This window comes from Pistacia vera, unplaced genomic scaffold (assembly GCF_008641045.1).
Source record: "Pistacia vera cultivar Batoury unplaced genomic scaffold, PisVer_v2 Contig192, whole genome shotgun sequence".
NCBI lineage: Eukaryota > Viridiplantae > Streptophyta > Magnoliopsida > Sapindales > Anacardiaceae > Pistacia > Pistacia vera.
In genome coordinates, this window is record NW_022195993.1 from 275140 (window position 1) to 290325 (window position 15186).

Below are 15186 nucleotides of genomic sequence, written 5' to 3' on the forward strand. Positions count from 1 at the left end.
AAAAAAAAAATAATCTTGGCCCGTTAACTTATGCAATCTTTGTTGAAAGGCATGATGTCAAAGTCGGTCAGCATCCACAACATACTGACATTATGGTACAAACCTAAAGTTAAATGTTATCTATCGTTATCTCTTAATATTAGATTAATTTGGTTATTTAATTGAATTAATTACTCTTTAAAAGAGGAGTTAATAAAAAAACAGAAAACAAAAAAAAAAAAAAAAAAATTGAAAATTAATTATTTTGTTTTGTTTGGTTAAAATAAAATGAACGTTAAAAATAAAAAATATAAACCGCACTTTCAGAGGCCGGTGCCAGCTTTTTTCTCTATTTGTCTCTGCCTTCTTTCTTTGGGTTTTCTTCTTCTACTTCTTGCCTTTTTCTTAACACTCTTTAATTACGCCAAAACAAGAATTCTCTCTGGCTTTTTATTTGAAGAAATGGCAACGAATATTGGGATGATGGACAGTGCTTATTTTGTTGGGAGGAATGAGTTATTGACGTGGATCAACAACAGGCTTCAACTTAATCTTTCTCGCGTTGAAGAGGTACCCTTTTGCCTTCTTGCTCCATTTGTTTGTTTCACTGTTTTGTTGACTTGGATTTCGAATTGTTCGTTTCTGTTTTTAGTTTGTAACAGAGATTGTTGGGTAGAAATGCTGTAGACTGAATCGTTACAGTTATTATTTCTATTGTTTGATTTTGATGAATTCGTTTCATTTTTATTGGAAATTGAGAATTTTCTTTTGAAAAATCCCTATTTTGTTTCAAAAATGGAAAAAACAAAACAATGGCTTGTTAATTGAGTGTAAAGGTAAAAGCTTTGCTTTGAAATGTTGTCTTTTTTTGTGGTGATAGTTTAGCTTTTTTTTTTTACTGGGTGTTATGAATTTCAAGATGTTGACGAATGTATTAACAATACCTATCTTTTGATCATACAGTGAATTGTGTTTTTTGATTTTATTTTGGGGCTTTGGAATTTGAACCTTTTTGATTTTTCTTTGTATGAACCATTGATGGGTAGGCTGCATCAGGGGCGGTTCAGTGCCAAATGATGGACATGACCTACCCAGGAGTTGTTCCAATGCACAAGGTGACAATCATGCTACTGCTTTACTACTTTACTTTTCATTTCACCTTTTCTTTTATTTAATCATTTTGATCATCCAACTTTTTTATTATTTTTTTTCCCCTGGCTGTATTTTTGTAGGTAAATTTTGACGCCAAGACTGAATATGATTTTATCCAAAATTACAAGGTCCTGCAGGATGTATTCAATAAGTTGAAAATCGAAAAGGTAATTTCATCTTTTCCTATAATGCCGCTTTGTTTTGGTGTCAGCATATGCATTTGAACTTCATACTCTTAGGTTTAATGAAAATTTCAGGGAGGAACTAATAATTTTAAAAAGCCAATGTACTCTATTTTTTACATTGCACTACCTCATTCTCATTTTTTAGTTCTTAATCTCGTCATGTACTGCTACCATTGGGCCATTGGTTCATAATGGGATTGATTTAATAGGGTTGGCTCTTCCCTTCCTGTTCATGGACTCTCATTAAAATGTATTAGTAATTGTTTCTTTATAGTCTCTCAGCAAACATGATATAAATGACATGAACTCTGGAAGAGGAGTTTCTTTTTGCAGCTGTATGTACTGGCAACTTGGTTACTTGGAAACACAAAATTGATGAAGTGGAAAATCAAGTTAGAGGAGAATGCTTTATGGCAGAATACACTTGAAATCACTCTGTTCATGTTAATTCTCTCATGTATAGTGTTTAATAACTTAAATCTATACTACAAAATTGGCTTAACTCAATGGATACAAACTGTTGGTGTCTCTGTAATCAATAGTGTTATCAGTCTTGTATGAATTGCATTACAGATCAGGTGGTTTTCTATTCATTCTTACAGTGGACATTTGCACTGACTCTAATGTATGTCAGCATATTGAGGTCAACAAGCTTGTTAAAGGTCGACCTTTGGACAACTTGGAGTTCTTACAATGGATGAAACGCTATTGTGAATCTGTAAATGGCGGCATCATGAATGAGTATGTTATTGTCTCTTTCTTTTTCCTCTCCTACAGTATTTTTTGGACTCTTTGATAAAGTTATGTCAGCATTACCATATCTTTTTTTTTTTCTTTTTTTTTTTTTTCTTTTTTGCGTATTTCTGACTCTGTTGCATGGTTTGTTCTTGTAGGAACTACAATCCCGTGGAACGAAGAAGTAAAGGTGGGAAGGAGCGGATCTCTAGGGGTGGTTCACTGAAGATTTCAAAATCATTGCAGGCTAACAATATGCATAATGCTGGCTCCGGGGACACAGTTGGCCACAATAAAGCTTCTGGTTAACCTTGAATCACTTAATTTCTTATGTGCTTGTGCCTTGTAGTTTTATTTAAACAAATGTAGTAATTGTCATTGTAATTCAGTGCATACTGATATAGGGCCCAGGCATGGTAAGACATATGCTGCAGCTGGTAGAACTAATTCTTCGGAAGAGATTCAGGCTTTGTCCAAGGAGGTATTGGCATTAGGTTCTTGCTAGATTTCTCATTCTCTTGTTGAAATTCAAGTCTGCGTAATCCATGATTAGTTAGTCTACCTGCGAGTTCTTATGTTGGTTTCTGAAATTCTTTCTATTTTGTTATATATATACAGATTACAGATCTTAAGCTCTCTGTGGACCTTTTGGAGAAAGAAAGGGACTTTTACTTTGCAAAATTGCGGGATATAGAAATACTTTGTCAGACTCCTGAATTCGAGAATCTTCCTGTAAGAATTACTGGACTTGTTTTCGACTTTTGAAATCTATTATGATTATGGTTTTACATAATCTTTTCTTGGACTAAATTATTTCCCCTTTGCCTCCTTAGCTATGTCTCCACATTTCTAAGGAATTGAAGTTTGAAGTTCTCCAAATAACTGTTTGTTATAAGTTCTGTTGCTTGTAAATCATCTGGTAATTGATTAATGAGTCCTGCCCTTAACCTGCTTGGGTTACATTGAACATCAAGGGTGCAAAGTAAAACACATGGAATCTGTGTTTACATAGGCTATTGGATAATATTTTCTGCTTCAAACAAACATAAGATTACATGGTTGTTACATTTTAATATTGTCTTGGTGTTTTTTGTTTTTCTTAAGTTGTAAATCTAATTATACTTTAATATCGATGCAGATGTCTCTAGCAGTCAAGAAGATATTGTATGCTGCTGATGCAAAAGAGTCTGCACTAGCTGAAGCTCAGGAGTATTTGTCGCAGTGTCTGAATGGTGCTGATAATGAAGCAGAAGAAGAATGAGTTTTAACTAAAACAATAAGGGCCCTTGTGCTTGGAAGTTGAAACATGTACATGGCCTTGTTTAATGAGTGTAGGGCGTCCTTCAATCACAAGATGCAGGAGATGACTTTCACTATGCTCAGGGCTCCGAATGGCGAATACCATCCAATTGGAACTGTAGGATTTTTCATTTCTCTGTTTCCTTTTTGTGCTTGATAAATGATTGTGAATTAAATTAATGACTAATTTATTGGTGGTAAGTACTGGTGGTTTTATTTCTATATGTAAGCTGTGATTTCAATAGGCAAGGCTTTTGTTCTTTTACTGTCAATGTGACAAAAGGGGCATGATAGAACTTGGTTATCAAGCCGCTTCATATTCTTCATTCTTCACAAAAAATGACTGAATCTCGCTTTATATATCTGGAGCTGGATTTGGGTATATGGTAGTGTTGATTGGCCATAGCAATTGGTTTTCGGCTAACAGAGTTCATGTAATGAAATTTTAAAATCAATGTGTGGATACCAACTTTCAGTATTCTCATTAAGAATTAAATTATATGAAAAAAAAAAAAAAAAAAAACAAAAAACAAAACAAATTAATGGACCAAAGAACACAGCAGAACCACCTTTGGATGGTTGTTGGTTTGAAAGAGATTCTTGGGTATATACTCAAAAGATCACGAGTTTGAGTCCGTTTTTATTGCTAATAAGGGTAGTAACTGAAGTTCTTACCTGATCAATAGTTTCAGAATCTCAAGATATTAGTTGAAGTAATGTAAACTGGTTTAGATATTTCAATTATAATAAATTAAAAAGAAGTATATAAAATGGTTTAGCACCTTCGATTATAATAAATTAAAAAAAAAAAAAAAAAAAAAGAGCACTAAAGTCTCGCTTATTGTAAATGGGCTTCCTTCCTACAACTTAAAAAAATACAGCGGTACCTGGTCCACTAAAGTCTTCGCTTATGTAACTTCAGCAACTTGTACTATTAACGAAATATGGATTGGCGAACCCATTACTGTCTATAATGAAGACAAAAAGCCACCAAAATATATATATCTTGTCTCTAAATTTACGCTATTATTTGTTATATTTCTAGCAACTTGTACTATTAACGAAATTATGGATTGGCGAACCCATTACTGCTATAATGAAGACAATAACTAAAGCCACCAATAAATATATATATCTTGTTCTCTAAATTACGCTACTTATTGTTTTTTTATAAAATAAAATCTCGGCAGCAACCAAATAAAGCATGGCAAAAAAGGGAGTATGTATTTTCATTTTAATTTCTTTTAAGAGTTAAAGAATATAATATTTTGCAAACTTTATACACAAAAAATCCAAATGCCTAAACTTCGAAAAACAGTTCAGGTTCAGCTGCTGTGGAGTGGGCCTGAGCTTTTAAAAAAAAAAAAAAAAAAACAATGCCACCAAGTTTTGTCCCCACAAACTTTTACTGTTTCTCGGTCATGAATGATAGGAGCATAATTTAAAGGGAGCCAAAAACTGAACAAAATTGTAACAAACTATGGACTATTTGGTCAAAACCACCTCCTACTAAAGGTACAAACGCAAGAATTAATCTAGAAATCGAATATCTACATTAGTTGACATATCCTACCTGGGGTTGTCGAAACTAAAGTTTGGGATAAGTACTTTCAAGTTTCAACTACACCAGAGAAGCTGGAAAAACAAAAATTACTGTTTGTTGACAGGCTTGGCAAAAGAAGTTTCAGAACCAGCTTCTTTCCTTTCCGTATCACTGGGAAAGATAAATCTTCGCTGTATGTTATGGCTTGAATACCTCGGACTTTTTTCTCCTCTTGTTCTGGCTAAAATATAAAAAAGAAAGAGAAGAAGAAAAAATGTAAAAAGCACTGCAGAGGGAGATAATGGATAAGTATAGAGAGATAATATCTCTTGCTTTAATATAATTCACATAAAGAGTTCGATCTAACATATTCAGTGATCCTCACAAATATGGTTGTAATTGAAAATTCTATATGTTATAATGTTAGTGTCTCCAAACTTTTTTCCATATAGTAAGCTGTGGATCAAATAATACTATTTCAATACACATTTAATTTGATTTGAGCCATGAGCATTGATAGTGTGTTCTATCTCAATCTGGTACATAATTTTTACCAACAATACTATAGGGAATTTTCTTATGTTCACTTCAAAGAGAACTTCTGTTAAAAAATCATGTACACATTTCTATGGAAAAAATAGAGCTTAAGTTTATATTTAAAAGTTTCAAGATCAGATTTAGATTGCAGATTAAAAAATTCCAGTTCACGTATTTGCCAATACAAGCAACAGTAGCATTGAATAAAAGAAACAGAGTATCTTACCTAAACAAACTTGTTCAGGTAGTTGCTGCCTTAGACAAAAGAGAATACTTATGTACACACGTCGACATTACACCCACCTAATTTTTTTAGTTGTTTCTCCTCTGGTTTGACAAAATTGGAACTACTATATTGCCATTTGACTCATGTCAAGATTAGTTGAGTCAAAGGTCGGTTGTGCCAGCACTAATCAAATGGTTCTGATTAGAGGCTGGACTCAGAAGGATGGATGTGACTTACACGTTAACCTGCTTTTCTATCTGCAGTTGGCTGTTCAGCTGCACTTTCACCCATGTCCTTCAACTGCCAAAGAATCGGACCACAAATGAATATCAAATGCACTCCCGAGCACAATCCAAGAATCCACAATATGAAGCATATCAATGAAACTTAGAAAACTTTATTTTCCTAGAGTGGCCTGCAATGATATTTGCATCGTGTGAAGATGTTTGATAAGCACCTCTGCTCCAAAACTACTTCACTCTGCTACAGCCAAGGTGAATTCTTGGTTTAGGGCATAGTCAGACAGGGAAATAAAGCTTCCAAGATCGAGAAAATAATGTGCTGGTTACCAGGTAGCATTTGTATTGTGCACTTGCTTGCTTAGTAAAAAGAAGGATCTGTATTTAGCCACTATAGTATATGGGTATCAGGCCCCAAATGTATAAATAATTCTTAAGTTCTAAAAGCTACACAAAAATTAATTACAAAGAAGGCTGCTTTTTGCATTCAATATAAGGACAGAGTTTCCATTCAGCAAAAGTAGCTTGTTTGATGTAGATTCTCCAGAAACAAAATTAAGATGAAAATCAGTAGAGTGGAGTATATATGAGGGTAGTAGCACAGTGATCTGTTCTTTTCTTTTTAATTTTACATAGTTTGTTTGATTTTTGCTAGTACACATAGTTTCTGTTGTTATCTTCAGTTGAGAAAATTTTTAGTTCGTAATGACAATCTAAGATTGAAACAACAATAATCTCTCTCACCTGTGCAGTTAGAGATCTGATTACTTCCTGGGAAGCCTTGTTTTTTTCAGCTTCTTGCTGTGCAGTTGCAGATTTCTCTTTCAATTGTCTCGATGTCCTTTCAAGTTCTACTTTTAGGAGTCTGGATTGGTGAGTAAGATCCTCCACCTGCATGCCGAATTAATATTAGTTCTCAATTTCTTGCCATTTTGAAATGAAAAGGATAGTATTCTTTTACATGAATTTTGAGATATACATTGATAAGAGGTTTTTACTTTTAACTTTTAAGGGCCAATCATTGATGTTCTTTGATTAGCGAGGACTATGAAGTTAATGATATTAGTAGGATAGGCACTGAGGTGATCTATATATATAGTTTCACATCAATGGTGAGAGTTGGAAAGTGAAACTATATACCCACTGCTCATAGTATACATATTTATTCTACAAATATGGAAGAATGGGATAGTATTTCTGCTACTGTTCATGCCAACGAATAAAAAAATTCTTCTAATTACTGTTCAGGGATGAGACTATAAAATAATGGATGATTTTGAAGAACAAAAGAATGCATGAGAATAAAAAGAACAGATGCCTCCACTAATGCGGTTATACGTGTATTTACCTGTGCCCTTAATATGACTGTTTCTTGGTTGGGGCAGTCATTTGTTTGTTTTGACTCATCAAAAGTAATTTCTGGTTTTGCAAGATCAAAAATAGCTGAATTCATAGTCATGGAGCGAAAAGGACCTGACTTCCATGAGATAGGAGACGGTGGTCGAGAAACCATTCTTGAACCTGGAAGACAAGTAGATATTTTGTTAGAATGCCTAAATGCAGAGGCTGATTCCCATTGGAAAGTTCCATTTATAGACGGCGAGCCATGACAACTGTGGCTATTGAGTTTGGATTGTCCACCCTTAGCCTCTTTGAATGAATCAAAAGAAGTAAGCCTCAAAAGTGGACCAACAGATCTAGAACTCATATTTTCTTTATCAGATGCCCCACTCCAGTTCTGATTTATACTTCCATTTGAACAATTAGGAGACTGTGAAATTGATCTGCACTCTAATGAAATTGATCTAGACTCTGAGGCTCTATTCAATTTAGAAAAACAATCATCACACACGCGATAAGGTTTGTTTATGTCCGGAGCTAAAGCAGCTTTTAGAGATCTCTTACTGCTGCATACTTTACAAAAAGCTAGCCCACAGTTGTAGCAGTTATGCCGCTTTCTTCTGAAATTAAATGAATTTTGACAACCAGAACATATACAGTAATCAGCATTGGACACTGATTTATGAAGACAAATGGCAGCAGTTAAATTGGAACCACAAACAACAGTCTTAACTTGTTTGTTTCTCAAAGCTTCAACAATTTTAGGACTGTTTCTGTTTTCATTGTCTCCATGGCCTAACTGACCATTTGCTCCCTTACCCCAAGTGTAGACCTCTGCTTTTGAACTTAGAACAGCAATATGATAAGAACCACATGCTATGTCTTCAATGTGAGTGTTTCTGATGTTGCCTTCAATGCGAGTGGGAATCTTGCCAGTGCTTCCTGGACTCCCGAGTTGTCCATAATTAGCACTTCCCATGGAATATATTTGTCCTGAGTCAGTTAACGCAATGGTGATGCTGTGACCACAGGCTACTTTACAAAAGTTTGTGTCTTCTGACACTGCTACCCTGTCTGGAACTAGTCGAGGTTCTTCATCACCATGTCCAAGTTGGCCATCAGCCCCATCCCCCCAGGTGAAGAGCTTTCTAGATGAAGGTCCACTGAAACTAGAAGACCCAGAAGTAACTCCAACAATCGCAGCAGTGTGCCAAACACCACAAGAAGCCATCTCCGTTCTTTGTTCTCTCAGAGTTTCAACTTCTCTTGGCACACTAGTGCTACTACGATCTCCATGGCCCAAGGCTCCAAAAGTTCCATCACCAAATGTAAACAACTTACCTGCTGATGTAACGGCAGCCGTATGCCAAGGTCCACAAGAGATAGATGATACTTGCACACCCTCCATTTGGCCACTTACTTTTTTAGGGGTCCAGCAACTGACTTCACTAACATGCCCAAGAAGACCAAGATTGTGAGTACCATCACCCCAAGTATAAAGATCGCCTGAAATTGTTGCAGCACAAGTGTGAAATTCCCCACATGCCACTAAATGAATGTTTGATCCATTGAGAGCATCAATGAGCTTTGGGTAAGAAACATCAGTTTCCACTCCATGTCCAAGCCTGCCACCAGATCCCTCACCCCAACTAAAAATCTGCCCCTGTTTGGTGACTAAGACAGCATGCTTACTCCCACAAGCAACATTCTGGGCATCAAGGACCACATTTGATTCAAGTACCTTTGGCCAAAGTGCATCACGCTTGGCAGGAGAAGAAATTCCAATCTCATGCAAACCACCACCCAAAAGCCCACCACAGACTCCTTCTCCCCAGAAGAAAACATCAACCAAAGCTTCAAAATCTGCATAAGAACATCCCTGGCTGGATGAACTCACAGCACTAGATAAACTAGCTCTATATGAATCAACTGTGAAGCTACGACTACTTGTCTCATCTAAACCAGCAAACGATACAAAACTGAGAGACTTGGAAAATGACTCAGCTTGACTGTAAGCCTTGGCTGCTGCTGTATATGATAAAACCTCAGAAAAGGATTTCCCCAATCTATGCCACGTAGAATTCTTGTAAGGAACCACCATTGGTTCATCGTATCCAGAATCCAGGAATAAGTAAAACAATTAGAAAAAATTAACTTGAAAGAAGAAGTGAATTAAATAACTTTCATGAAGATCGTGCAAAAAACCTTAAAGATTATATCGGTGCTGGTAGATGACACACTACAGAGAGAATTCTTTTGAGTATGGCAAAATGGGCTATCTGATGATATGCTATCAATTGTTGCTTCACTTTTTGATTTGCGATAGTTGCCCGGTGAAATTAAGGCTCTAAGAGCAGTAAACCACAGCTCAGCTTCATCTTTGTCCTTGCATATCTGACAAAGGGCCCAATCATTAGAGGTAGGTATAATATATTAAAGATCAGATTATTGCATGTGGCACGTTTAATGATTAGAATTAAACCAAGTCATTGGTGAACATATTTGAAAAATAACAAGAAAAAAGAGTAAGGTCAAATCACTGAAACTCAAAAGAATTTAAAATAAAAACTAAAAATAAAATAAAGAGTTCCAATATTTTTATCACCTGCTTCTGCTACATTCTACTTTAGGATGTTTTAAGCAATACCCTAAATTCACACAGGGAAGAAATACAGAAGTGAGAAACTGGTGTTAACGACTTCACACAAACACTGACTCTTGCTTTCAATGGGTTTGGTGGAAAGGCAGTTTAGAAACATAATACAAAATGGAAAACTGTTGTCTCCGTATTTAGTTAAATACTGACTCTGCTTCAACACAGATCAAAGAAACTAAAAAGAAAAACAGAAATTATCAGAAGCAGGATAAAGTAAAGCATTCTTATTTCAAATCAAAATTCAAAATTCAAAAGAAGTCCTGGGATTTGTTATGTCTTGACAGGGATTAATACATCACTAATTATGGATGTATGAAACCCAAAACAAAATTGATTGCACAAACACTGATGTACAACTTAGTAACTTACAATTATTTTGTCTTTCGAAAAAAAAAAAAAAAAAAACAGAATGAATAGTTTACAAGAATATAATTTAAGGCCATAAGCAAGAGAAGAAAAAATATCTACCAAATCCAAGGACCTGTTACTGTATATAAGAGAAAATGATTGATATTCCTTCTCAGGCTGAGGGTAGCGCTGAAATATTGCCTGCAAAATCATACATAACCTTTATTAATTGTATCAAGCTTAAGAATTATAAAAGGCTGGAGTTTCTGAGGAGGATATGTGGGCATCTAATATTGGATTTGTAGTTTCCAGCAATCAACAAATCTACATGAGTCAAAAAGTTAAGAGTGATAATGTCATGATAGGTGATTTGGGAAAAGAAAAAATGGGTCTTTTGTCTAGGTTCAATTAGAAAGTTTCTGATCGAGCTTGATGGAAGCAAAAAATGACTGTCTTTTGAAGAAACAAATAAGTGGAGTAACTATACGTCTCAAAACTGAAAATCAAATCATTTACTACGTGAACTGAAGGACAGTGCAAACTTACTGTGCGCTGTCCAGGAATAATCCTTGAAACAAGGCTTAATTTAAGTTGTTTTTCATCTTTGCCTGCATACCAGATCAACAATGTCTCATCCTGAAACAACAACATAAGAATTTCAATAAATGGAATTCAACTCACAATACATAATTAACTTGATCTTTGGTATAAGCTTCATACATTTGTGTGCAACTGTTTTCATCCTTTTAAGGACTTGAATATAATAAATAAGCCGACAGAAATAAAAAATACATCTAAAATTATAGTCGCATCAAGCAGTGATTTCCTTTCCCACACTCCCCTATACCATATCACCAGAACCAATAATATTTTCATCAGTTTACCAGGAATATTACGAGGCAGCTATTTCACCAAAGTTTATCATAAAAATGCACTCTATAAATCATAAAATGCACTCTATAACGTGTTAGATGATGAGCTAGATTCTTCTCTGGAAAATCAATTTTAGATCCTTTGTATATAGGCTCATATATTTCACCAACTTAATTATCGTTTCAGTTCCTACCTTAGAGCTAATCTCTGAATGTGATTTTACATCTCAAGCATGTATATCATTTCCCATATCTGAAATGCGAGTTTCCCATAAATCTGTATTAGTCTGACTAGATCTGTTAGGAACTATAGTAAAGTAAGTTTGTTCAAAAGATAACTAGACTCCAGTTGATCATCGATGGTTGAATTTATCCCTTGCAACTACATAAGAAGCTACCTTGTAATTCAGTATCATCTTTCCATTGANTATAATTTAAGGCCATAAGCAAGAGAAGAAAAAATATCTACCAAATCCAAGGACCTGTTACTGTATATAAGAGAAAATGATTGATATTCCTTCTCAGGCTGAGGGTAGCGCTGAAATATTGCCTGCAAAATCATACATAACCTTTATTAATTGTATCAAGCTTAAGAATTATAAAAGGCTGGAGTTTCTGAGGAGGATATGTGGGCATCTAATATTGGATTTGTAGTTTCCAGCAATCAACAAATCTACATGAGTCAAAAAGTTAAGAGTGATAATGTCATGATAGGTGATTTGGGAAAAGAAAAAATGGGTCTTTTGTCTAGGTTCAATTAGAAAGTTTCTGATCGAGCTTGATGTAAACAACAAATGACTGTCTTTTGAAGAAACAAATAAGTGGAGTAACTGCACATCTCAAAACTGGAAATCAAATCATTTACTACGTGAACTGAAGGACAGTGCAAACTTACTGTGCGCTGTCCAGGAATAATCCTTGAAACAAGGCTTAATTTAAGTTGTTTTTCATCTTTGCCTGCATACCAGATCAACAATGTCTCATCCTGAAACAAAAACATAAGAATCTCAATAAATGGAATTCAACTCACAATACATAATTAACTTGATCTTTGGTATAAGCTTCATACATTTGTGTGCAACTGTTTTCATCCTTTTAAGGACTTGAATATAATAAATAAGCCGACAGAAATAAAAAATACATCTAAAATTATAGTCGCATCAAGCAGTGATTTCCTTTCCCACACTCCCCTATACCGTATCACCAGAACCAATAATATTTTCATCAGTTTACCAGGAATATTACGAGGCAGCTATTTCACCAAAGTTTATCATAAAAATGCACTCTATAAATCATAAAATGCACTCTATAACGTGTTAGATGATGAGCTAGATTCTTCTCTGGAAAATCAATTTTAGATCCTTTGTATATAGGCTCATATATTTCACCAACTTAATTATCGTTTCAGTTCCTACCTTAGAGCTAATCTCTGAATGTGATTTTACATCTCAAGCATGTATATCATTTCCCATATCTGAAATGCGAGTTTCCCATAAATCTGTATTAGTCTGACTAGATCTGTTAGGAACTATAGTAAAGTAAGTTTGTTCAAAAGATAACTAGACTCCAGTTGATCATCGATGGTTGAATTTATCCCTTGCAACTACATAAGAAGCTACCTTGTAATTCAGTATCATCTTTCCATTGACATCAGGATTCTAAATGGCACAGGATGCAATTTGACAGCTGGTTAGCTTTTACCCAACTTAAAATTAACATTTTGGTTTTAGACCAGTGCTTTTATTATGACAACTTACTCTACTACATTACCATTCAATCACTCAACTGTCTGTTGTCAATCTTTGCAATTAGATGTAGATGGAAAAAGCTTTCCATTAGACAAAGTTCTTTTGCCAAGTCATTGAAGTCACTAGTATTTTCAAATACCTGAGTTGTGGCATGTTTCAAATTAGTTCTTAATAGTGATACCACTAAAAAATATAACATTATAAATCTAGTAATCTACTTGATCAATGGCCAATGAATTAAGACTAAAAGATATTTTATGACCGTTAAATTTCAAATGAAACAAGATATGAACAATTCAATGAGAGGAGTAACACAATGAGGCTATAAAATAGAGGTAGTTTAGAATTCAAAAATGCATTGACACATACTGTAGAAAGCTTGAATGGACAAAATTTGGGTTTTCCCCAGCGTCCGTACTTCAGCAGATATGTCCCTTTCTTTAGGACTCTAATGGCCTGTAAATATGAAAATTATGAGTATTATTTTAGATAAGCAAAACGAGAAAAATTTTCCCTGAAGTGAACAAAGTGAAAATTTGATGGTTGTTGCATTAGTAGGCAGAGCGGGAACTGATTGGACTATTCAGTTGAGGCAAAACCATGAGTTACTGATACAACTAGGTAGCACATATCAAAAAGGAAATTGCTATCATGGATTTCAAGGAATTTATCTGAAAATTCAAACTGAGTACATTACGCTGAATAAATTCTATAGTTATATGCAGAGTAGCAGTATATCTTTGGCATTTTAATGCTTAAACCATATATCATTCAACATCAAATGTTGGGAAGACAGAAGTTAAAAAAAATTGAACCAGCAAAATGTGATATCCAATTAATGGTCCTTAAATTTTGTTCGAGTTGTAATATACTAATAAATGAGATTATAAAAAACAAACAGTAAAGAAAATATACTACCTGATCAACGTCCCTATCAATAAGAATATTCTGCTGGAAATTAGCCATTCAGGTCGCAATATCATGTCCAGCCCTTGCAAAGAACAATGACAAGAAAATGCCCAAATTCTCCCCATATAAGATCGCTCTGCAATTCCACAATCACAACTTGGAATATCAAATTCATCTATTCCATCACCAAAACCCCTTTAACAAAGTCATTCCTGAGGAACATCGCCTCAAACTCAATTTGAAAACTCCAATCTTAAAGTTCTTCTTTCTCATCCCCAATTATCCCATCAACAATTAGATATTACTAACACTTTTAACTAGATTTATCCAGACTTAAAACAAACAAACAGCAAAATGTAATCGTTTGATATCTTATTGTTTTGTTTCGTTTTTCATCCATGTTCGGTAACAGAGAGACCTTAGAAAACCAGGAAAGTGCCCTTTGAAGCCAGACTGCCAGAGATTGGAGAAACAAAACAATGTTCATTATTTTTTACCCGTATTAATAGGTCGGCAAACAGATGGGCATTTTCGGAGCATATGGATTGGATTTCGCTTCAAAAATCAAATGTATGATGGGACTTATGATAGTAGTCTGATCAATTCCAGGATTTCTCAACACTAACGCGGCCTTCTGTTTTAAGTTTTTTCTTTTCTTTTCTTGAATTACATATTCCCACCCTAAGTTTGTCGAAACAACAATCTTATCCTTCCGTTTGAGAAACCGTCAACGTTCCATGCAGCCACCGTTAGTCAGCGTTTATCTAAATTGGTATAATAAATGCATTTCTAAAATAATAACTAATCATCTTTAATCACAACTTAATAAGCGAATAAATTCCAAATCAATAAAAAATTTAATTACAAACTAATAAAAATATCGATTAAAACTTGTGTTAAATCTTTTTTTTTTTTTTTGGGTAATTAAATTTCACAAGTTAAAAGGTTCACGCGTTGCACGAGTTGCTTATAAAAATAGTTTTGACATAAAAAAAATAATTAATTAATTAATTAAAGAATGAAATAATAACATAATATTTTAGTGATATGAATATATTCTCTTTTTAAAGTAAAAGAAGAGGAGTTGGAGCACTTTTCTCACGAAAATACCAATGTTGTTGACTAAAAGTCTACAACACAAACTTGCAAAAAACTCTTCCCACACTTTCCAAATGCTTGCCCCATAAGACCACCATAAGAAACTGATTTCCCTGCCCTACTGAACCTAAGCAACAACTTGATTGAAGCCTCGGTCAATACGGCCATAAAGATGATCAAAGCAATACCAAGACCAAGATCAAGCACTTTCATGGTTGCAGGCAAGGCCATGATTCCAGCTCCAACAATGGTAATTGATAAATTAAACATTGCCCCAGTAAAGGAAGCTCCATTAAATTCATCAAAACCACCACTCGGT

The 15186-nt window shown here is 34.6% G+C and overlaps 2 protein-coding genes across 5 annotated transcripts; one reads left to right on the forward strand and one right to left on the reverse strand.

Annotated features, from left to right (window-relative positions):
• Window positions 1-307: 307 nt before the first annotated feature.
• LOC116127603 (microtubule-associated protein RP/EB family member 1A) lies at window positions 308-3619 on the forward strand. The gene is made up of 8 exons (XM_031413243.1): window positions 308-549; window positions 1026-1094; window positions 1212-1298; window positions 1951-2057; window positions 2210-2355; window positions 2456-2532; window positions 2670-2783; window positions 3190-3619. The coding sequence occupies exons 1-8, from the start codon at window positions 442-444 to the stop codon at window positions 3310-3312; spliced, it is 831 nt and encodes a 276-aa protein (XP_031269103.1). The 5' UTR covers window positions 308-441; the 3' UTR covers window positions 3313-3619.
• Window positions 3620-5826: 2207 nt separating this feature from the next.
• On the reverse strand, window positions 5827-14211 carry LOC116127587 (PH, RCC1 and FYVE domains-containing protein 1). Of its 4 annotated transcripts, none has more exons than XM_031413223.1 (8): window positions 13779-14211; window positions 13230-13316; window positions 12008-12097; window positions 11582-11662; window positions 9442-9630; window positions 7244-9319; window positions 6640-6786; window positions 5827-5956 (listed from the first exon to the last, which is right to left on the reverse strand). In XM_031413223.1, the coding sequence occupies exons 1-8, from the start codon at window positions 13824-13826 to the stop codon at window positions 5897-5899; spliced, it is 2778 nt and encodes a 925-aa protein (XP_031269083.1). In that variant the 5' UTR covers window positions 13827-14211; the 3' UTR covers window positions 5827-5896. The 4 variants fall into 4 exon arrangements, with proteins under 4 accessions (XP_031269083.1, XP_031269082.1, XP_031269085.1 ...); XM_031413222.1 differs by lacking the exon at window positions 5827-5956 and adding an exon at window positions 5967-6136; XM_031413224.1 differs by lacking the exon at window positions 5827-5956 and adding an exon at window positions 6145-6286.
• Between the last annotated feature and the right edge of the window lie 975 nt (window positions 14212-15186).